At 42.8% G+C, this 25,909-nt stretch overlaps 1 protein-coding gene across 1 annotated transcript in view; it reads right to left on the minus strand.

The window, feature by feature from the left end:
- The window catches only part of LOC126412516 (myogenesis-regulating glycosidase-like), a 130,176-nt gene that overhangs the window by 59,900 nt on the left and 44,367 nt on the right, over window positions 1-25,909 (minus strand). The window contains 2 exon segments of the mRNA XM_050082146.1: window positions 7,240-8,228; window positions 16,172-16,282. Coding sequence (XP_049938103.1) covers window positions 7,240-8,228; window positions 16,172-16,282 — 1,100 coding nt within the window.

Here is a 25,909-nt window from a genome sequence, read left to right on the forward strand (position 1 = left end):
TTTGTTTGTCTAACCTGCCATCTTTCGTTAGATCAACATTTATTACGTCTACAATGTGATATTTGGGAAAGGTTTCTCAGCTTAAACATTCCACAATGCGTTTTGATGTAATTTGTGCGATATACAGGGTGAGTCACCTAACATTATCGCTGGATATATTTCGTAAACCACATCAAATACTGACGAATCGATTCCACAGACCGAAAGTGAGGAGAAGGACTAGTGTAATTGGTTAATACAAACCATAAAAAATGCACGGAAGTATGTTTTTTAACACAAACCTACGTTTTTTTAAATGGAACCCCGTTAGTTTTGTTAGCACATCTGAACATGTAAACAAATACGCAATCAGTGCTGTTTGTTGCATTGTAAAATGTTAATTACATCCGGAGATATTGTAACCTAAAGTTGACGCTTGAGTACCACTCCTCCGCTGTTCGATCGTGTGTATCGGAGAGCACCGAATTACGTAGGGATCCAAAGGGAACGGTGATGGACCTTCGGTACAGAAGAGACTGGAACAGCACATTACGTCCACATGCTAACACCTTTTTATTGGTCTTTTTCACTGACGCACATGTACATTACCATGAGGGGTGAGGTACACGTACATACGTTGTTTCCGTTTTCAATTACGGAATGGAATAGAGTGTTTCCCGACATGTCAGGCCAATAGATGTTCAATGTGGTGGCCATCATTTGCTGCACACAATTGCAATCTCTGGCGTAATGAATGTCGTACACACCGCAGTACATCTGGTGTAATGACGCCGCTGGCTGCCACAATACGTTGTTTCACATCCTCTGGGTTGTAGGCACACCACGGTACACATTCTCCTTTAACATACCCCACAGAAATAAGTCCAGAGGTGTAAGATCAGGAGAACGGGCTGGCCAATTTATGCGTCCTCCACGTCCTATGAAACGCCCATCGAACATCCTGTCAAGGGTCAGCCTACTGTTAATTGCGGAATGTGCAGGTGCACCATCATGCTGATACCACATACGTCGACGCGTTTCCAGTGGGACGTTTTCGAGTAACGTTGGCAGATCATTCTGTAGAAACGCGATGTATGTTGTAGCTGTTTGGACCCCTGCAATGAAGTGAGAACCAATGAGGTGGTCGCCAATGATTCCGCACCATACATTTACAGCCCACGGTCGCTGTCGCTCTACCTGTCTGAGCCAGCGAGGATTATCCACGGACCAGTAAGGCATGTTCCGTAGATTCACTGCCCCGTGGTTTGTGAAACCCGCTTCATCGGTAAACAGGTAGAACTGCAACGCATTCTCTGTTAATGCCCATTGACAGAATTGCACTAGATGATTAAAGTCATCACCACGTAATTGCTGATGTAGCGACACATGAAACGGGTGAAAGTGGTGACGATGCAGTATGCGCATGACACTACTTTGACTCAGTCCACCGGCTCTCGCAATGTCCCGTGTACTCATGTGTGTGTTCATGGCAACAGCAGCTAACACACCAACTGCACCCGCTTCTCCTGTGACGGGCCTGTTACGGACCCGTTTGCGTGCTACGACCATACCTGTTGCATACAGTTGGCGGTAGATGTTTTGCAATGTGCGGCACGTTGGATGCTCTCTGTACGGGTACCGTTCTGCACACACCCTGCAGGCTTCAGCTGCATTTCGTCGACACTCGCCATAGATGAGTATCATCTACGCCTTTTCAGAGTTCGAATACACCATGGTCACAGTTCCTACAACACTACACTATCACAGACGTCTGGTAACACGGTGTACTACAGTTGGTCTGCTTGCGGAGACGAATGCAGAATAACAATAGCAGCAAGCGCTACATGCGGACACTGCGACAGCAAGACCAAGCCACAACGGTGCACTACAGCCACACTCGTAAACACGGTCGCCATCGTAAACATGTCCCTGCAGAAGCTGCTCGCCGACCGTGGCCCGTGTTTGTTACAACACGCAACTGAAAGTGGGAGGTTTCAAGCGTCAACTTTAGGTTACAATATCTCCGGAAGTAGTTAATATTTTACAATGCAACAAACGGCACTGATTACGTATTTGTTTATATGTTCAGATGTGCTAAAAAAAACTAACGGGGTTCCATTTAAAAAAACGTAGGTTTGTGTTAAAGAACATACTTCCGTGCAATTTTGTATGGTTTGTATTAAACAATTACACTAGCCCCTCTCCTCACGTTCGGTCTGTGGAATCGGTTCGTCAGTATTTGATGTGGTTTACGAAATATATCCAGCGGTAATGTTAAGTGACTCACCCTGTATATAAAATGTCACCGTAAATAAAGTCGTTTAGTAACCAGTAATTCTAACTACGGTGTATACATATTTGAAGGTGACAGGAATATCTTACGGATGTTTTCATTCATGTTTAGAGTCCATTCAAGCAAACAGTGACCAAGTTCTTCCCATGAAAAAGTCCAGGATGGACTGGAGTTCAGATGAGGACGACGAAGATGGACACACGGATAATACCAATGAACTAGACAGGTACCTTTCTCTCTCCGAATCCGACTGTAGCTGTACCGAAGGACAAATTTTGCAGTGGTGGAAAACGCACGCGGAGTTATTTCCAAGGCTGTCGGTAGCAGCCAGAAGAGTTCTCTGTATTCCTGTCACTAGTGCTTCCAGCGAGAGAAATTTTAGCCAGGCCGGTCACCTGCTGTCCAGCAAAAGATCGTGCCTGGTATCAGACGAGGTGGATGATCTCTTATTGATCCATCACAATTACGTAATATTCACAACAACCACGTAATCACAAGGAAGGAAACATTCCTCAAACTCTATAAATATATGATTCCACTTTCATTGACTTCACAGGAAGAAGTTCAAACCGCCAGCTGTAGTAATAGCTCCAGGAACACAAATGACGCATGTGTATCAGGGAGCACCAATGACGAAATACGAATTGTATAGTCATGATTCACTTGTAACGTTATTTACAGGTCATAATTTGTTCAGAAATTAACGTTTGTGCAACAAAATTTCTTGAGTATTACTTTTAACTCCGTCATTCCTTCCCGGTCCTGCATTCAATATTAGTACAACGTATACGTGGCCGAGTTTGGAGATAGGCTACACATAGTCCATGATTAGACGACTGTGTTGTCTACCGAACGGAACAAAATACTAAATACAGACATTACAGTTTTTAACGTTACAATTACTGGAATACATGATAACCTCAAAGGCGAAACTCCAGTAGTCTGCAACATATTAACAAACATCAAATGTAACATATACAAGTGTATTATTTAGGTCATAGAACTGGTAGCACAAAACGAAAGACATCTGTAAAAGAAATAAGTGAGTGCTTAATGTGAAGTGGTGGCCTCTGATCTCAAGGAGTGTGACGAAGCGCCCCTCGCTGGCACTGCGTCCACCGGTTACTGGCGACCGGCCGAGCGTTTGGCGCACTCGGACGAGCGCTGGCGATCGGCTGCCCACAGGCGGCGGAAGAGGACGCTCGGCCGCATACTCCCGAGAACCAGAGGGGCGAGCGGGACTCGCCGGTAAAAATCGGAGATAATGCAGACTTCTAGTATTCACTCAGTATCATTTATGGCAAGTGAAAGAAGTTTCATCCTTCTCTGCACGCAGTCGTCAGTTTCCACTCGTTGATATGAGTGGTATTCCCATTGAATCACTACGCATATACAGCAGTTTCTCGGTTCACAAAAACCACTAGGTTTTTTAATTATCTTGAGTACTACTCGAGCGTTTGTGATCTCTATCAGGTCGGATTGAGGGAGGACATAGAAGCAATTCAGAGGCGGGCTGCTGGATTTGTTACTGGTAGGTTTGATCATCACGCGAGTGTTACGGAAATGCTTCAGGATCTCGGGTGGGATTCTCTGGAGGAAAGGAGGCGTTCTTTTCGTGAATCGCTACTGAGGAAATTTAGAGAACCAGCAATTGAGGCTGACTGCAGAACAATTTTACTGCCGCCAACTTATATTTCGCGGAAATACCACAAAGATAAAATAAGAGAGATTAGGGCTCGTACAGAGGCATATAGGCAGTCATTTTTCACTCGTTCTGTTTGGGAGTGGAACAGGGAGAGAAGATGCTAGTTGTGGTACGAGGTACCCTCCGCTACGCACCGTATGGTGGATTGCGGAATATTTATGTAGATGTAGATGTAGACATACATTTTCCCTTTTCAATTGGATCGGTTTCAACAAACGTGGCAGCGAACTATTTTCCATACAGGGTGTTACAAAAAGGTACGGCCAAACTTTCAGGAAACATTCCTCACACACAAAGAAAGAAAATATGTTATGTGGACATCTGTCCGGAAACGTTTACTTTCCATGTTAGAGCTCATTTTATTAAATCTCTTCAAATCACATTAATCATGGAATGGAAACACACAGCAACAGAACGTACCAGCGTGACTTCAAACACTTTGTTACAGGAAATGTTCAAAATGTCCTCCGTTATCGAGGATACATGCATCCACCCTCCGTCGCATGGAATCCCTGATGTGCTGATGCAGCCCTGGAGAATGGCGTATTGTATCACAGCCGTCCACAATACGAGCACGAAGAGTCTCTACATTTGGTACCGGGGTTGCGTAGACAAGAGATTTCAAATGTCCCCATAAATGAAAGTCAAGAGGGTTGAGGTCAGGAGAGCGTGGAGGCCATGGAATTGGTCCGCCTCTAGCAAGCCATCGGTCACCGAATCTGTTGTTGAGAAGCGTACGAACACTTCGACTGAAATGTGCAGGAGCTCCATCGTGCATGAACCACATGTCGTGTCGTACTTGTAAAGGCACATGTTCTAGCAGCACAGGTAGAGTATCCCGTATGAAATTATGATAGCGTGCTCCATTGAGCGTAGGTGGAAGAACATGGGGCCCAATCAAGACATCACCAACAATGCCGGCCCAAACGTTCACAGAAAATCAGTGTTGATGACGTGATTGCACAATTGCGTGCGGAGTCTCGTCAGCCCACACATGTTGATTGTGAAAATTTACAATTTGATCACGCTGGAATGAAGCCTCACCCGTAAAGAGAACATTTGCACTGAAATGAGGATTGACACATTGTTGGATGAACCATTCGCAGAAGTGTACCCGTGGAGGCCAATCTGCTGCTGATAGTGCCTGCACACGCTGTACATGGTTCGGAAACAACTGGTTCTCCCGTAGCACTCTCCATACAGTACGTGGTCAACGTTACCTTGTACAGCAGCAACTTCTCTGACGCTGACATTAGGGTTATCGTCAACTGCACGAAGAATTGCCTCGTCCATTGCAGGTGTCCTCGTCGTTCTAGGTCTTCCCCAGTCACGAGTCTTAGGCTTGAATGTTCCGTGCTCCCTAAGACGCCGATCAATTGCTTCGAACGTCTTCCTGTCGGGACACCTTCGTTCTGGAAATCTGTCTCGATACAAACGTACCGCGCCACGGCTATTGCCCCTTGCTAATCCATACATCAAATGGGCATCTGCGAACTCCGCATTTGTAAACATTGCACTGACTGCAAAACCACGTTCATGATGAACACTAACCTGTTGATGCTACGTACTGATGTGCTTGATGCTAATACTGTAGGGCAATGAGTCGCATGTCAATACAAGCACCGAAGTCAATATTACCTTCCTTCAATTGGGCCAACTGGCGGTGAATCGAGGAAGTACAGTACATACTGACGAAACTAAAATGAGCTCTAACATGGAAATTAAGCGTTTCCGGACACATGTCCACATAACATCTTTTCTTTATTTGTGTGTGAGGAATGTTTCCTGAAAGTTTGGCCGTACCTTTTTGTAACACCCTGTATACAGTGAACTATATTTCCCTTTTAGGTATCCCTGTGGCAACAGATAGTTCACATAGTTCTCTTATCGATGTAATAACCACTTGTAGCAATTTTCTCATGTACTCCACCCGGATCATTCTGAAGGAACTTAATGAAAATTTCTGTGCCAGAGATCCATGCCATACCTACCTTAAATGAAGTGGATATTACATAAATCTTCATCAAATTTGAATCAGCATCTGCACACCCAGCAAACCACCGTATGGTGCCTGGCGGAGGGGACTGTTTACCACTGCTACACATTTCCTTTCCTGTTCCACCCCCTGCACTGGCCCTAATTTCTCTTATCTATGTGGTTCTCACGCAAATGTACGTTGGTGGTAGCAGAATCGTTCCGCAGGCAGATTCAAATTCTGGTTCTCCAGATGGTCTCAGTAGTGATCTTGCTTGTCGTTAGAGCCTATCGGTAACAAATCTGGGGGCCGGCCTCCAAATTGATTCGATATCTTCCATCCGACCTGCCACTGATTACAAACACTCGAGTGATACTCAACTTCCTAAAATTCTCCCTACAAGCCGAAGTCAACTACGCTACTAAAGTCTCTACATGTTCGTTCCGTTTCATAGCGCTTTGTAGTGATACGCCTAGATATTTAGTCGACGTGACTGTGTCAAGCAGCACGGTACTAATGCTGCATTCGAACATTACAGGTTTGTTTTCCCTACCGATCCGCATTAACTTAAACTTTTATACATTTAGAGCTGCCACTCATAGCATTAACTAAAAATTTGGTCCAAGTCATCTTTTATCTTCCTACAGTCACTCAACTTCGACACCTTTCCGTACACCACAGCATCACCAGCCAACTGTCTATCCGGCAGATCATTTACATACACAAAATATAACAGCGGTCCTATAACTCTTCCCTGGGGCGCTCCTGATGGTGCCCATGTCTCTGACGAACACTCGCCGTCGAGTACAACGTACTGTGTTCTGCAACTTAACAAGTCTGCGAGCCACTCATATACCTGAGAACTTATTCCGTTAGCTCGTACCATCGTTAACAGTTTGTTCTGGGGCAATGTTCAAAATGATTTTCAGAAATCTAGGAATAAGGAATCAACCTTTTGCCTTTCATCCATGGTTCGCAGCATACAATGAGAGAGAATTATCTCCGGCAAGAGTGATGTTCTCTGAACTGTGCTGATTCATGGGCAGAAGCTCTGTCTCAAGGAAATTTATGATATCCGAACTGAGAATAGCCCGTAGCGTCAGATTTATAGTCGGACACTGCGGCAGATAAAATACTGTATAACATGCATGGCGCAAAAAAAAGAAGTTTCATTGCCATACACACCACCTTTATGACAGACTGAAAACATTTCACCGACCTCTGGAAAAGGTAAGACAGTAAGCCAGTAGCGCATAGAAACTAAAAGCTCGTATCGGCGCTACTTACCCACAGCTGACTCGACCACTCGCCTGCAGTCGTAGCGTTGGTGAAGTCGATGATGCCGCCTCGGCCGTTCCACCAGCTGGTGATGGTGCTGCTCTCGGTGTTGGTGACGAACCAGCCCCTCTTCAGCGCCCTCGAGTAATGCGGTTCACAGTCAGAGTTGATGAACGGGTGCACCCACAGCGTCACACGGAACCCCATCGAGTGCAGGTCTTCTACGAGCGCTCTGACATCAGGGAACTTGTTGGAGTCGAACGTGAGGCTGCCGTAACAAGTCTCCCACTTGTCATCTATCTCAACCTGGCTGTTGCTGAAGCCGTGTTCCACTATCTCGCTGGCGAACTGCCTCACTTTTGCGTCGTTGATATCTTTCTTGTAACGCGCCCACGTAGACCATATGGGATGCGTGGTCATGCGCTCGTCTGGAATGTCTAAGGGTTTGTCGAAGTATTCTTTGATGGCATTCTCGTGTGCTTCTCTCGCATTATCAAAGTGGCAGAGAGTGTACTTCAGAAGAACTTCTGTCCGATTGACCGGGTAAGGTTGCTTGTTGTCCGCAGTGAAACATATTTGATCCTTTGATTTATTTGTGTTTTGTTCTATAAAAAGCGTCACATGAGGAGGAACATAAAAGTAACGGCCATCGGAGAACAGCCAGTAACGCTCGGCCACGCCCATATTGTCTTGCTGTTTGCTGACGTACGAGTAATTGCTGTACACGTTGTGCTCCGTGAACCAGCTCTGGTTGTATTGCTCGGGTCCTCCATAGATATGACTACTCGAATGGTTGACACAAACGTGCAGAACCATTCCAGCACCCTCAGATGACAATTCTACTTTGGGGCAAAACGATGCTCCACGTGGGCGACGGTGAGTGATTTTTGGCTCAAATAATGAGGGGCCATCTGAGATAAACACAGAGTCAAAGCGCAGTTTGGGAGAGCCCGTAGCGTTTCCAAGTGTAACGTAGCCAACTTCAACATTCTGGTCATCTGAAACATTAAGGCAGATACAGACTCAGAATTTATTGCATCCAGTCACTCGACAATTGGCTGTTAAATTTGCAAGTTTGAATATTCATTTTTACTATTTTACAGTTCTTACATGTGGGTATAATAGTCATTGGAGAGTTACTACAAAGATACGAAATTGTTGTTGTTGTTGTGGTTCAGTCCTGAGACTGGTTTGATGCAGCTCTCCATGCTACTCTATCCTGTGCAAGCTTCTTCATCTCCCAGTACCTACTGCAGCCTACATCCTTCTGAATCTGCTTAGTGTATTCATCTCTTGGTCTCCCTCTACGATTTTTACACTCCACGCTGCTCTCCAGTACTAAATTGGTGATCCCTTGATGCCTCCGAACATGTCCTACCAACCGATCCCTTCTTCTAGTCAAGTTGTGCCACAAGCTCCTCTTCTCCCCAATTCTATTCAATACCTTCTCATTAGTTATGTGATCTACCCATCTAATCTTCAGCACTCTTCTGTAGCACCACATTTCGAAAGCTTCTATTCTCTTCTTGTCTAAACTATTTATCGTCCATGTTTCAGTTCCACACATGGCTACACTCCATACAAATACTTTCAGAAACGACTTCCTGACACTTAAATCAATACTCAATGTTAACAAATTTCTCTTCTTCAGAAACGCTTTCCTTGCCATTGCCAGTCTACATTTTATATCCTCTCTACTTCGACCATCATCAGTTATTTTGCTCCCCAAATAGCAAAACTCCTTTACTACTTTAAGTGTCTCATTTCCTAATCTAATTCCCTCAGCATCACCCGACTTAATTCGATTACATTCCATTATCCTCGGTTGGCTTTTGTTGATGTTCATCTTATACCCTCCTTTCAAGACACTATCCATTCCGTTCAGCTGCTCTTCCAGGTCCTTTGCTGTCTCTGACAGAATTACAATGTCATCGGTTAACCTCAAAGTTTTTATTTCTTCTCCATGGATTTTAATACCTACTCCGAACTTTTCTTTTGTTTCCTTTACTGCTTGCTCAATATACAGATTGAATAACATCGGGGAGAGGCTACAACCCTGTCTCACTCACTTCCCAACCACTGATTCCCTTCATGTCCCTCGACTCTTATACCTGCCATCTGTTTTCTGTACAAATTGTAAATAGTCTTTCGCTCCCTGTATTTTACCCCTGCCATCTTCAGAATTTGAAAGAGAGTACTCCATTCAACATTGTCATAAGCTTTCTCTAAGTCTACAAATGCTAGAAACATAGGTTTGCCTTTCCTTTATTTTTTTTCTAAAATAAGTCGTAGGGTCAGTATTGCCTCACGTGTTCCAACATTTCTACGGAATCCAAATTGATCTTTTCCCCGAGGTCGGCTTCTACCTGTTTTTTCATTCATCTGTAAATAATTCGCGTTAGTATTTTGCAGGTGTGACTTATTAAACGAAATTACGAACGCTATAGCTATCTTTGAGCTCAGCCTATGAGATACGCTGGAAGTCAGTTTTCGATTTTCGGGAGTGCGGGCCACCGACATCGCTGTCCGCTCATATTGTATGCTTGGAGCTTGTGTTTGTGTAGATACCTGTCTTGCGTTTCCTTGCGTTGAGGAAGGAGGAGTTTCTGGTGTCAATTGCTGCTGATCACTCAGTTCGCATAGGATGAGGTGGTCGCATGTAGCTGGGTTGTGTGTTAGCAACGCACTCTTCCACAACGAGAACTCTCACAAGTGCTTTTTGAGGCCGCTGTTTTCTACGCCTGGTACAAAATCTGCTTGCTATCACTCAATGCAAATAGTAGTAAAGGCAGCTTAGTTAGCCTCCTCATTAATGAACCTTTGTAAATGTTTCACAAATTACATTCGACCATACTTTAGTGAATTTTCTTACACTACGGTTACATGTTCGCCACATATTCTTTGGACACGAGTAATGTCTACACCGTTGTGGCTTTCCCACTTTTGAGATCAGTCAGACGAATTTAGAACTATTCTCCTCACCATACATTTTGTTGTTTAAGTGTACTTGCTCAATTTCTATTTTACTATTGTCGTGTGGTAATCTGATTCAACACCTGTTGCTTAGCTCTCACTCTGACTTTCTAATGGCAGTTGATATCAGCAACAGTATTAACCATTCGATAAGAATACTTCGTATTTCTCTGGATGTTTCCAAGAAATAAGGTGTGTTCTGGAGCTGACGCTGTCCGCAGGAACGTTAAGATTTTCCACAAATATATGCTTATTCGTATTTTGTTTATCATTACCACAAATAGGGAATACATTTTCATGGCAAAGAAAATGGCTATAAGCCACTTCGCTTAAACGCTGCGTGAGATACTAGATACGATTTCTCATGTTTACTGTATTTCAGTTTCCAAAGCCTTTTATAAACCGTTGTGCTCATAAAGCTTACGTGACTTCATTTTTGCGATTAAATAGTGTTGCTAAATGTAATTCATTGGCAAAAACTTGGTATATAAGAGAGCACAATTTTTTAAATCAGGGAATTTGAGGATATACTTTCATATGTAATCCGAACTCAAAACCTGACAGTAGCCTCACACACTGAAGGTCGAATCTAATTTATGAGCAGTAGGAATGCACTTACAAGGGGAGGCCGCCAATTGTGAAATTCAGATTCGATTCATACTGCGCATAATAAAAGCTCATGGCCAGAGGTGTAATGTGGCAAAGCACCAAGACGCACTTCTCAGCCGTTGTCGAGAAAATCGACAGTTAAAAGAAACCGTTGCCGTGAAATACTCTCTACGATTGATAACTTTCTATAGCCTCGTGGCGCAGCGGTAAGCGCTCTGGGTCGTAATCCGAAGGTCGCCGGATCGAATTTCGCGCCATGCAACCCTTTTCTTTTAGTATTTGTTTTTTGTAATTCAAATATATATATATATATATATATATATATATATATATATATATATATATATATATATAATTCCCGGCAATCAGTTGCAACAATTATGCATATAATAAGTTGTTGAAAGTCGTTTGTCGTGGAAAAACTGGCGACTTCGAACATCATTATGTTTTCCGCAAACAAAGTTGTGTTTCACAAATGTTATTAATTATCTTCATAATGTTATCCACGTATAGTTAACGGAAGACGTAGAAACGATATTCCGAAACGAATACGTATAGCGTTAGTCAAACGTTCGAATTAGAATAGAGACACCACGAACGCAAATTTGCTGTGGCAGGTATGAAATATAAACTCCGTTACTCGCTCGTTACACTTGAAGGACAGATGTTGAATGGGCCGAAACGAGCCGCCGCATAACAGCGTAGTTGCGTGCTAACTTCGAAAGAAGGTACATGCGGTCCCTAGCGCAACTTATAACATCGTCGAAAATCAGTGCAGACGGGAGAGCTTTGGTACACCCTGTTAAAAAAAAAAAGGGAAAAATGGAGGCGATACAATTGGAGAGCGATCCGCCTTCACCAACATGCGTAAGCAATTCATTAATAGTATATATATATATATATATATATATATATATATATATATATATATATATATATATATTTGAATTATAAAAAACTAATAATAAAAAAAAGTTGCACGGCGCGAGATTCGATCCGTCGACCTTCGGATTAGGAACCCGAGCGCTTACCGCTGCGCCACGACGCTGTAGAAAATTATTAATCGTAGAGAGTATTTCACCGCAACGATTTCTTTTAACTGTCGATTTTCTCGACAAAGGCTGAGAAGTGCATCTTGGTGCTTTGCCACATTTCACCTTTGGCCATGAGCTTTTATTATGCGCAGTATGAATCGAATCTGAATTTCACAATTGGCGGCCTCCCCTTGTTAGTGATGAAGATGAATGAGATAATTTTACAGTGGGTTCAAAATGGTTCAAATGGCTCTGAGCACTATGGAACTTAACATCTATGGTCATCAGTCCCCTAGAACTTAGAACTACTTAAACCGAACTAACCTAAGGACATCACACACATCCATGCCCGAGGCAGGATTCGAACCCGCGACCGTAGCGGTCACGCGGTTCTAGACTGAAGCGCCTAGAACAGCACGGCCATACCGGCCGGCTTTTAAAGTATGAAAATATAAACAAAATAATGGTATGTGCTAACTTTTAATTACACCAATCCGTTGCAGTTTCCTGAATGCGACATTTAGAAAGAGATAATTACTAGATAGCCGTTTATGTAAGGAAAAATGTAATATATTCAACAAACAAGTTTCCAAATATACATATGAAATGGATAATCTTTTCAATTAGTTTTCCATACCTACCAGGCACAGTAGAACCCTGTAAATAGGATTCCTGAAATGTGTCGTGGCAACGGTGTGTGGTTAGTAGTAATGTGTAGTAAGCATCGTCAGCTGCAGAGGACCTGGGCTGTAGAAAGAATGGAGCAGCAGAGCTAGTTATACCGTAACCACTATATAAAATTATTTTATAGAAGCAGTGATAGTGCTGAAGATTCATAAATAGAACTGAGAAGTTTTCAATTACTTTTAAGATATAACAATTATCATCTCCATGACCGCTCTACATTAGAGACAAAACAGAAAAATTTGAAATCTCTGGATCAGCTCAAGGAAAAAATAATCCCACAATACTAATAACGAACAATCCGTTTCATTTCGCATGTCACTTTGTCAATAAGAATCATCAAGATAACGACCACAACGCTGGTCCATTTAAATAGTTGCAAATTGACAATATGATGTGCAGTATCGTCTCAAGTATTCAACTAAAGTTGTTTGTTGTTAGTAAATACTGGACTTGGATGTCGAGATGCTGAGTGGCTTTTGCAACACAAATTCTAATTGAGATACAAGAGCACCGAATTTTCTGGTGTTACAGGTTAGTTACACTTCGTTCGAAGGGTCAGTTCTATCAACAGAGCTTACGGTCTCTGAGGTTGAAAAAACGCACGTGGTTGGTCTTACAACTCGTTTTGGTACAAACGCAGATGATATGCATTAAAAAGAAAGAACTTTTCCGGAGACCCAGCTGGCACAAGACGACACGAGAACTTCACGTTTTGATGAGCGGCGTATTTGAGAACAATTTGATATTCACATTGTCTTTTTAAACAGACTTCAATTCTAGGGTAATGTAATGTAAAGAAATAACAGATATGTGACCTACCAATACACACATGAAAATGTGTAGCTATTGCTGCAGGAAATATCTTTGAGAATCCTTATACTGTATACAATGTTCCTGCAACGCTCAGTCGATGATTGAAATGTACGTCAAGGGAACGACTTCGATCTATAAAGAGAAACCCTCCAGATTTATTCAAAAAATGCATTGCATTAATACGACGAAGAACGTATTGATAAAAGTTTAGACTGGATTCGCAAAGCTTCGATGTCGGTATGTCAACATCACAATGCAGCAACAGGTAACAACAGATAGCAACAGAAAAAAACTTAATTGTAATACTTTATTTTTCTCTTAGAATGCTAATAATTTTAACTATTTTCAGTTACTAAATACAGCGACTCTACTTGTCGTGACTGTGAATAATGACGAAAAGTGAATATCTTTAACAACAGTGACGGCTTTATAACGTACCAGGATCCTTGTGGGATTATACCTCTAAACCTCTGTAGTCTGCTACTGCGAAAACGTCCTCCTCTTTGAATTGGGGTTTTACTGAGATAACAATATAACGTAGCAAGTAAACGTCGACAGTTAGTTGGCATAGCTAAATCGGTTTACATGAATGTCGAGTATATTATCGCAACTAAACAAGGAAGATACAATATGAGTTGATTAAAAAACGTCTGCTTTGTTTGGATTAAATTATACACACATCAAAAAAAGTTTTGCATCACTCCGATTCCCAACACTCCTGAAGATAGACGTTGACTGTGGATATTGTATCACAGACGTAATCCCTCTGACTGTTCAGAGATGTCACTACACCCGCCCAAAGATGTAAATAACCACGCATGAGAAGTGCCTATCAGATGGAGGGGGTGCAACAGCCGTTCAGTTCCAGTCACTCCACCAGGAAGGAGGTACACGGTTCGTGTTGTCTGTAGTTCAACTATGCCCAAGCGGTCAATACTGCGGTTCGATAGCGTCCGCATTGTTACTTTGTGCCAGGAAGGGCTCTCAAAAGGGGAAGTGTTATGACGTCTCGAAGTGAACCAAAGCGATGTTTTTCGGACATGGAGGAGATACAGAGAGACAGGAACTGTTGATGACATGCCTCGCTCAGGCGCCGATGCGCAGTGAATGACCGATACCTACGGATTGTGGCTCGGAGGAACCCTGACAGCAACGCCACCATGTTGAATAATGCTTTTCGTGCAGCCACAGGACGTCGTGTTACGACTCAAAACTGTGCGCAAAAGGCTGCATGATGCACAATTTCACTCCCGACGTCCATGGCGAGGACCATCTTTGCAAAACGACACCCTGCATGGCGGTACAGATGCGCCCAACAACATGCCGAATGGACCGCTCAGGATTGGCATCACGTTCTCTTCACCGATGGGTGTCGCATATGTCTTCAACCAGACAATCATCGGAGACGTGTTTGGAGGCAACCCGGTCAGACTGAATGCCTTAGACACACTGTCCAGCGATTGCAGCAAGGTAGAGGTTCCCTGCTGTTTTGGGGTTGCATTATGTGGGTGCCGACGTACGCCGCTGGTGGTCATGGAAGGTGTCGTAACGGCTGTACGATATGTGAATGCCATCCTCCGACCGATAGTGCAACCATACCGGCAGAATATTGGCGAGGCATTTGTCTTCATGGACAACAGTTCGCGCCCCCATCCTGCACATCCTGTGAATGACTTACTTCAGGATAACGACATCACTCGACTAGAGTGGCCAGCATGTTCTCCAGACGTTCGGTAGGGTTATCGGACGTGCTTTGAATAGATTGAAAAGGACTGTTTGTGGACAACGTGACACACCAACCACTCTGAGGAATCTACGCCGAATCGCCGTTGAGGAGTGGGGCAAACTGAACCAACAGTGCCTTGATGAGCTTGTGGATAGTATGCCACGACAAATACAGGCATGCGTCAATGCAAGAGGACGTGCCACTGGGTATTGGAGGTACCGGCGTGCACAGCAGTCTGGACCACCACTTCTGAAGATGTCGGTTTATGGTGGTACAGCATGCAATGTGTGGTTTTCATGAGCAATAAAAAGGGTGGAAATGATGTTTATTTGATCTCTATTCCAATTTTCTGTACAGGTTCCGGAACTCTCGGAAACGAGGTGATGCAAAAAAAAAATTTGATGTGTATATTTCAAATTTCATTACAGCTGTGGCACAGGGGTGATGTCTCCCTGTAGTGGATCTAGGTGCTGTTTACGGTAAGGTCTGCCTCACAATATGTGGGAAGCTTAGGTCAGTGTCGAGTGATTAAGTATTGAAACATGCATGGCGGAAATTAATTAGTTTCAGTGTGTTAGAAAAAAAATTTAGTGCACTCGACCCAGTATACAGCTATTAGGCAGTTTCTGTTAGCGTGTACCTCAACGTCGAATCGCTTACCAGTGGTGCACCGCAGGACGAATTACAAAGCCATCTGTTTGGTAGAGTTTTCTCTATTCCTTGGGTTGTGTTAATGTATTGGAGTAAGGGTGGCACTGTCAGATTTATTACTGCTCATGATGGACAGGAGTATTCGTACACTGTAAATTATCCTTTGTAGTTGAGTTTCCTACTCGAAAGCAATGGTTTTGGGTCCTTAAAGTGCACTTGGCACCAAAAAATTATAACATGTTACAACAACTTGAGCTTTTTGTCATGTGCCTTCCTTGTAATATTTATGAGTGAAGTGAATTTTAGTACTTAATTTTTCTAATCAAATAGAAAAGCTTTAGGGTTTTTACCTAAACATAGAACTTACTCCCTGGATTGCACAACCACAATTATTTTCTCGAAAATTTTACTGTTTCTCATTTCTTCAGACGCTGGCCAGAGCACTCACCCTTTCTCGTGGTGATCACAAGTCGATTGCTATCCTCATCGAGTTGAGTCTGGAAGTCAGCGACTGCTGACGTCACTACCAACACCAACAGCAGCGTTGTCAGCCAGGCCACTGTAACACAGTGCGAGCAATGTGACGTCTCTTCCCATAATATGACCCACTATACAGTACACAATGTTTGCTGGTACCTAGTATACACTCTGAAAAGCCTGTAAAAGTGTTGCTGGGCAGATTGTGCTGCTAAATAACTGATAGGAGAGACTTCGTACATGGCGGCGTGTCCCAGTTAATTGGCATTGAAGTTAGCCAATCAAGCTGTTGTACGTGTGCAGATTCAGGCGTCCCGCCAGATACAGCTAATGTCAGTTGTTCTCATAGCGCAGATGATAGTGCACAAGATCCCTTGGCCTTTGGCTTAGATTCGATCCTTACTATCTTCCCAAGTCCAATTTTGGTATCGCTCTCTTGTTCGGTTTTAGGAAATCAAAAGAAGAAAACGTTTGGCGACACCGTCTGGGTCGGATCGCTTGAAAATGCCCTGATGGGCTAGTTAACTCGAAATCAGTGCAAGGTATAATATTTTTTTCTTAATAATTATTTCTCTGCACAATCTACGTTGCGACATCCTTACAAGCTTTTCAGACTGTTCCTGACCACCCTGTATAGTAGTTCTCTAATTAACTTTTCTTGTGTATAATTTTTATGTGAATAAATATTTTAGATACGAGCCACAAGACACCTTATTGAGCCTCGTTGTAGACTCTGCATTAATTCTCTTAAAATAATGTTTAATTTTATATACTCAATAGTAAAACGAAAAAAGTTAGTATTTGACAAAATCAAGAGACCAGATCTTATGTTAAGAAAAGAACAGTAATAATAGTAATGCAAGCAAAGTAAGTAAATTAAGGAGTTAGGTGATCTGAGGACACGATTAATTTGGCAGTAACTGTTGCAGCAACACATATCCTTGGAAATGTTTGGCTTTGATAGAGCAGCCTTGGTAAGTGTATGGCATATTTTGCCCCATATTTCATCTGCATTCTCCAGTGGAAGAGCAAGCAAGACGTGGTCCACCACACTGATATATTCTGCAGTAGTAAATGCTCATCAGCGTCAGTGTGAAATTTATCTCCTTCCTTAGTACAGACAAGGTAGCACTGTCAATTAGTTTCTCTGCACAATTGATGACAATCCCCTGACGTTCTTTTTGTGGTCGTTTAGCCACAATGTGTTTATATTTAGCAGTCTGTCTGCATGTAGCTGACAGCCACGCTCTTTTCGCTTGAGACCAGGTTATTAATTTAACCACGCCCACAAATTAGGGGAGGGGACGACGCCAACTGCGGATGGAGTGCGAAGAGTCCTCTCGAGGTTTTGTCATGTCCGTGTCGGTCGTAGTGGATGCACTGTCTTAGCTGGACAAGACTGGCAGGTGTCTGGGTTTCTGATGTGATGAAAGACCTCCGCAAAGATGGTACGGTTTGGATCTCTCAGCATCTCCACAGGTAGACAAGTGTGGCCAAAAGGCACGCTTTCCAGTTACGAAGATTGTACAGTTTCTTAATGCTGCTGATCATCACATGGAGGTACCTGATGCCTGATTTTGGGTTTACCCAGCCTAGGAACATCTGGAAAATTTCCCGAGTTTTCAGGTGGGTTTTGTCATCCAGAAGGCGTGACGCTTCTGCAAGCCAACTTCATCCAACCTTCAGGCGTTCCTGATAACTGATTGATTTCCACATTTATACCCTCTTCCCCCCCCCCCCCCTCCTAGCTCCCCACCCTTCCCAGAGCCATCTCTGACCTAGGGTGGTGGTGAGTGCAGCATAGTGCTTGGGTTCCATCCAGTGCCCTCATTAGCGGATCTCTGCCAGCGTTATGACAATACGTCCTTGTCTCCTCCAGGTCTTATTGCTGGAGCAGATTTCTTTGTAGACTGCCACTCTGCTTTGATAATTCTCAGGGGTGAGTCCATATCCTTGGCCAGGGATGACCTAGGATTCTGAAGAGGGGAGTCTACCGTACATGCCTTGTCTGTGTGGGAAAATGTATGTGGGCCACGCTATCGGGACGGTACAGAATAGACTCACAGCATAAACGCCTCAGAAACGACAAAATCCACTGTGGAAGAACACTGCATCTCCCAAGGACATACCATGAATTACGACAACACCAAGTTCATGCACTAAGCCAAAATCTTCTGGGATTTTATTCAAAACGAAGCTGTAGAGATCTACAGCAGCTGTCAACTAAGCAAGACTTTGGACCCAGCCTTGAGAATGATCAACGTACAACGACAATTACATGAAAATCCACTTCTTCCACAAAAACTGAAAAAAAAAGAAAGAGGTATTGTCACCATGCCAGCACATCTGACACCGGACGTAGCACTACTGACAGCCCCGTGTCGCCCCTGTCTCCCTCTTACTCCACCACTGCACCAGATCCACAGCTAAAGTTGGCTAGCTCGAGGTTGCAGAAGGGGGAATAGGATATAAAGGCGGCATCCATCAAAAATCAGATAGACATCAGGAACGCCTTAAGATGACAAGAAGCTAGCTTACTCAAATACTGCATCATCTGGATGGTGCCATCCTTCTGACTGCTCGAGGAATCGACATGATCATGCGCTGGGGAAACATAAAACCATATCAAGTACCTCTACAGGGAAGAGACGCACAGTAAAATTAAGAAGCTCGAAAAGCTCCAGAATGAGAACGAGCGTCTTTTGGTCTCCATTGTCTTTCTGCTGAGATGCCAAGAGGACCTAATTGTACTAGCATTAATGGGGGTCGTTCATTGTATCGGAACCCCAACCATCAACTGGATCACCAGAAGAGTCAGTCAGACCCTGATCAACGGATGAATCTGCTACACTCGACATGGACTCGATGAGACCTCAAGAGTAATCTAGCACCACGTGCAGTCTACACTTTCCCCTGATTCATGGGAGTGGTGTCTACTGCAGATAGCCGGTCTCAAGCCAACAGGGCACTGCATACTACTGAATATGAATTCACTGCATCTGAAACACCACAAGAAGAACCTCAGAGAACTGTCACCAGCAGTATGGAGATAATAATTAGTGATACTACATTATCTGTATTGAGGAAGAGACTAAATTTCGCACTGCCACCACTGATCCTACCAACAGCAGAACGTATCACACCAGTGGCTTAAATCGCTCTTGATTTTCAGCAGGGTGACTCAGGGGAAATACGATGTGTGTACACTTACCGCGACTCAACACAGCTAATCATCTCGAGGGAAAAGAGGAAGTTTCTCTGATAAGATAGTCACCTTCCCAGCGCATCGCCTTGCCACCACATCATTTTTTTTTTCTGACTGGTTTGTTGCGACCCATCAGTAGTTCCAATCCTGTGCCAACCTCTTCATCCCAGAGTAGCACCTGCAACCTTTGTCCTCAATTATTTGCTGTATGTAATCCAATCTCTGTCTTTTTCTACCGTTTTTGTTCCCTACCGCTCCTTGTAGTACCGTGGAAGCCATTCGCTGATGTTGTAACAGATGTCCTATCGTCCAGTCCCTTCTCCTTGTCAGTGTTTTCCACATATTCCTTTCCTTTTGCACAGAATTTCCTCATTCCTTACCTTTCCAGTCCCTCTAATTTTCAACATTTGTCTGTAGCACAACATGTCAAATGCTTCGATTCTGTTCTGTTCCGATTTTACCACAGTCCATATTTCACTACCATACAATGCTGTGCTCCAAACATACTCGTACATTCTCAAAAATTTATTCCTCAAATTAAGGCCTATTTTTGATAGTAGTAGAATTCTCTTGGCCAGGAATTCACTTTTCGGCAGTGCAAGTCTGCTTTTTATGTCATCTTTGGTCTGAGCATCATTGATTTTTCTGCTGCATATGAGGCGGAATTCCTTAACTGCATCTACTTGATGACCATCAATCCTGATGTTAAATTTTTCGCTGTACTCATTTCTACTACTTCTCATTACTTTCCTCTTTACTCTCACTCCATATTCTGTATTCATTAAATTTTTTTCCACTCCTTAACCTTTTTTATATTTCCATCATTGCTTCTTTGATGTCAAGATTGAACAGTAGTGGCGAAAGACTACATCCCTGAAACTTCCTGGCCGGACCGAGGCTCAAACTCGGGACCTTTGCCTTTTGCGGGCATGTGCTCTACCGATTTTTTCTTGTTGATCTCATTTTGTTCGTTCTATTTTTCGGTGGGTAGGGGAGGAGGGGGGACACATATCACATGACGCTTATTCAAGTTCAACGTTGATCCATCAACTCACTTTCTTTTATTGCAGAGGGTAGCTAACCCTCTGACCGAACACGCTGAGGTATCGTGATGGCGGCAGACTGAGCTATCTCCAACCTTCCAAAATTTACAGAAGCTCTTCGGCGAACCTTGCAGAACTAGCACTCCTGGAAGAAAGGATATTGCAGAGACGTGGCTTAGCCACAGCATGGGCGCTGGTTTCTGGAAACATGTTTCTGTCTCTGGCTAACGGAATGTTCGCTACTACTAGCTGAAGTTTATTACGGAACTCAGTTAGCCTTTCTCCTCTCTCATTGCTTATCCCAAACCCATATTCTCCTGTTACCTTTTCTCCTACTCCTTCCCCTACAACTGCATCCAGTCCCCCATGACTATCAGAATTTCATCTCCCTTTATGTACTATATTACCCTTTCAGTATCCTCTATTTCTTCACCGTCAGCTTGCAACGTCGGCACGTACCCCTGACCTATCGTTGTCGGCGTTCTTTTGCTGTCCATTTTGATAACAACGACCTATCACTGAACTGCACACAGTAACACACTCCTGCCCTACCTACCTATTCATAGCGAATCCTACTCCTATTATACCATTTTCTGCTGCTGTTGATATTACTCTACACTCATCTGACCAGAAATCCTTATCTTCTTTCCATTTCACTTCACTGGCCCCTACGATATCTCGATTGAGCCTTTGCGTTTCACTTTCCAGATTTTCTAGTTTCCCTACCACATTCAGCCTTCTGACATTTCACGCCCCGATTCATAGAACGTTATCCTTTTGTTGATTATTCAATCTTTTTTCTAATGGTCACCTTCCCCGTAGCAGTCCGCTCCCGGAGATATGAATGGGGGCCTATTCCGGAATCTTTTACCAATGGAGAGGTCATCATGACACTTTTTCAATTACGGGCAAAATGTCCTGTGGATACACGATACGTGTCCTTAATGCAGTGGTTTCTATTGTCTTCTGCATCCTCATGCGGTTCATTATTGCTGATTCTTCCGCCTTTAGCAACAGTTTCCCACCCCAAGGACAAGAGAGTGCCCTGAACTTCTGTTCGCTCTTCCGCGCCCCCTTTGACAAGGCCGTTATCAGAATAGGGGTGGCTTCTTTTGCCAGAAGTCTTCGGCCGCGAATACTGATTATTAATCCGAACCCGGGACCGAAGACATTTTGGTTACTAATCTGCTACCTCTATACCAAGTTCTTTTTTTATTTATTATCAGAGCGACTTGGTACTATCATGGAACTTCAGTAGACCATAGTCAAATCATCACGTAATATAAGCAGCAAATGGGAGAAAAAATTAATTATGATAACGGAATAATAAATAAAAAGAGAAAGGAAAAAAATCCGAGGAAGTGGCCGACAAACCACAACCAAGGTCTCATGATACGTATCATAAAAGTTTTTATATAATTTTTATATATTTTATTGATTTTTAAAAATTTTATTTATGTAATATTATTTGCATTTGTTTTTTGTTTTTATATAATATCTAAATCAGAAAGACAACGAAATCAGATTATATTCTAAATAGCAAAGTAAGAAAAATTCCAATTTGATTGCACCGATTGTATACGCGCGTGTGTATATATATTTCGTCTGTACACATTTTATAATAGAACTGGAGCGATACAGAGTCAAAACACAAAACATAATAAGCAAGGAAACTGGGAGAGAACAAGCCGAACCAAACAGATGTGAACATACATACCAAAAGAAAACACCTATCATCAGAAAGATGAAATTAACCAATACCTTGCCGACGGAAAACGAGATTCAACACGTTGGCGAAGAGGTCTCGATATCGGGGAATTCGCGAGCATGTTCAATAAGCCATGATCATGTACTGCAAGAAGTTCATGTGATCTTCCCCCTCGCCTTGTCACCTTGTACAATATAATGAACGAAGTGTCCCAGCAACCGCATAACGGTATGGGTTTTCGATCGTGGAATAAAGAAAGAACCTGGGCGCAATATGACGTCCTTAGTGTATACACTCTCAGAAGATGGAGTAAGGAGGGCCAGTTGTTTCCTAATCCAAGACCAATTTGCCAGATGACAGCCACAAGTAAGGCGATGCCGTATCGTATCTGTAGACGTACAACGACTACATAAATCCGTGTCGCTAAGCACAATACGAGAAAGTAGCTCGTTCGTTGGCACCAAGTTATTTACTACCTTATACCACGAGGACGTTACACGCATCGGCAAAATCGGAAGACATATTCAACCAAACTGTAGTCCAGGTTGTTTGCGGCGATTCTCTTTCAGCAAGATTCGCGCAATGGACTGCTTCCCAACGAGTCTTCAGGAATTTCACGGTGAGGACGGGTCTCGTCTCTCATGGATATCCATGAATTACGACGGAACAAAGTTATTGGAACATTTCAACACCTTTTGGGATTTCACTTCGAAAGAGGCTATAGAGAGTTGACTACGTGACATATCAATGAACAATGGCAGCGGATTTCAATTAAGCAAGGCCTGGGGCGCAGTTGCGAGCGTGATAAAAAGCACAACGGAAATCTAGGTGGAAATCGGCTCCCGTCATAACCACTGAAGACGAGGACGCATTGTCGCCACGCCGGCAGCGACCGGCGTCGATGCAGGCCGCGGCGCTACTGAGAAGCCCCAACGTCGCGCCTACCCTACCACCACTTGAGGTCCACGCCCAAAGGTGGCATACTGGTGGCTGCGGGAGGGAGGAAAAAGACGTAAAAGCGGGGTCCAGCATGAATCTGTCGTCAGGAGGATGGCAAGTGGTTGGCCTGCCGAAATATCATTGCGTCTGCACTTTACCACCAGCCTTAATACCCGAGAAATATGCAAGATTTCCCTAAGGCAGAAATCCTAAAATCACACAATGGAAAATTTGTCGAATAGAGATAAGTTATTGTATACGTTTACACAAAAAAAAAAAACAGGGAAAAATCCCAGGAAGCTTAAGAGTGAAGAAATGCAAAATTTCGTTTGTGTTGTACTTTGACATATCGGAAGCACAAGTAGAAGATAGCTTTCAGAGATGACATAGTGAAGGCAGAAGACGGTCAAATAACCAAAAAGATAAGCTCAAATATAAATACGTAGATAACACAGGAGATACTGAATTTAACTGATGAACGGAGAAAATATAAACGCAGTAAATGAAGCAGGCGAAACGGAATATTAACGTCAAAAAAAGGCGCTTAAAGGGAATATAAAAGTAAAAAAAAAATGAGACTCACAGGAAGTGAAAAATGGATAATCGGGGATGCATTTAGAAGCAAAATCACTAGGGGAAAGATAGATACCACCAGAAGGAAATTTGAAGACGCCTTTAAACAAAAGAGAAACAGTTGTACGAACGTCAAGAACTCACATGGAAAATCAGTGGTAACCGAAGGAGAGAAAACTGAAAGGTGGAGAGAGAATACTGAGGGTCTGTACAAGGGATATTAACTTGAAGGCAGTACTATAGAAAAATAAGAGGACATACATGAAGATGAGATGGGAGATATGATGATAATGAGAGAAGAATTTCACAGAGCAGTGTAAAAAGGCCCCGGGACCAGACGGTATACCGTCAGAACTTGAGAGAATCAGGCGTCATAAAACTGTTGCATTTGCTGCGCAAGATGTATGGGACGGCGAAATAGCTTCAAACTTCAAGCACAATATAATAATTCCGATTGCAAATATAACAGGAACTTACAGGTGTGAATATCAGTTAATAAGTCACGGTTGCAAAATACTAGCATCAGTTCTCCACGGGAGAATGAAAAAACTGGTAGAAACCGACCTCGGGGAATATCAGTTTGAATTGTGGAGAAATGTACGAACACGTGAAGCGATAGTGACCCTACGACGTATCTTCGAAGATAGATTAGGGAAAGGCAAACCTACGGTCATAGCATTTGTAGACTTAGAGAGAGTTTTGGTAATGTGGGCTGGAATACCGCCTTTGAAATTTTGAAGGACGCAGGGATAAAATACGGGGAGGGAAAGGTTATTTACAACTACAACAGTAACGTAGCGACTGTTATAGTAGTCGACGGACATGAGAGGGAAGCAGTTGTTGAGATGAGAGAGAGACAGGGTCGTGGTCTATTACCGCTGTTATTCAGTCTGTTCGTTGGACATGCAGTAAAGGAAATCAAAGAAGATTTGGAGTAGGATTTAAAGTCCAGAAAGAAGAAATAAAATTTTGAGGTTTCCCAGTGACATTTGAATTCTATCACAGACAGCAAAGAACTTCGGACAGCTGTTCAACGGAATGGACAGTGTTTTGAAAGGAGTCTATATGATGATCAACAAAAAAAAAAGAAAACAAGGTTAAACTTTCTCATTTTGAGAGTATTGAAGAGCGATCTGTTTTAATTGCTAAAAACATTCAAAATCCGAGATCGCACAAAATAATTTTTATTCAAGGCAACCAGTTTGAATAGTCTTAGTTGTCATCTTTAGGTCTTTTTTGTAGTAAAACACGTTAACTTTACGCAGAATCTCATGCACAAGATGTCAAGTGAATATAACTCAGCACATTATAAACATTTATCGTCACTAAAATACACAAAAACACACCTTGTCCAAAAGGGCCATGTCCATATGCATATTGCTCACAAATGCTTGTTACATGATACAAATACGGTTCACAATGCACATTTGTTTACATACGCTGGACACATATGAAATAGTGGTAATCCACTTTCAATGATGTATAAGGTACAACTAGTTGGACATTTTAGGCAAGAAGAGAACAGAAGCCTTTGAAATGTGGTGCTTCAAAATAATGTTGAAGATTCGATGCATAAATCACGTAACTAATAAAAAAGTACTGAACAGAATTGGGGAGAAAAGAAATATGTGTTAAAAACTGACTATAAGAAGGAATAGGTTGATAAGACACTTTCTGAGACAACAAGAGATCAACAGTTTAGTACTGGAGGGAAGTATGGGTGATAAAAACCATAGAGCGTGACCAAGAGATGCATACAGAAAGCAGATTCAGAAGGATGTAGGTTGCAGTGGTTATTCGGAGATGAAGAGGCTTGCACAGAATAGATTAGCGTGGGCAGCTGCATCAAACCAGCCCCTCGGACTGAAGACCACAATGGCGACAAGACGACAGGCGCTAAGTATACTCTAATTTTCCCCTGTATTCCACAGCAGTTCCCTGGTTCGCATTAAATAATGGTTCTCTGCAGCCACTGCGTACTGATTGTTGATTCTATGACCAACACATTTTGTCGTACTATTGATGGAAAATTTAATATATAACGTATATATCAAAAGCAAGACTAAATATTATACAATATTCAGTTTCCATGCACCACGAAATGGAGACAACAAGAAAACCGAAACAAAGTAAAAAACGGGTGAGGAGATCTGAAAACAGTCTGTCGAAACCTCTGAAGAATAACATAATAATCGTTGTGTGAGACTTCAATGTTCAAACGGGTAAGGAGATATCATTCCG

This window comes from Schistocerca serialis, chromosome 7 (assembly GCF_023864345.2).
Source record: "Schistocerca serialis cubense isolate TAMUIC-IGC-003099 chromosome 7, iqSchSeri2.2, whole genome shotgun sequence".
NCBI classification, from domain to species: Eukaryota; Metazoa; Arthropoda; class Insecta; order Orthoptera; family Acrididae; genus Schistocerca; species Schistocerca serialis.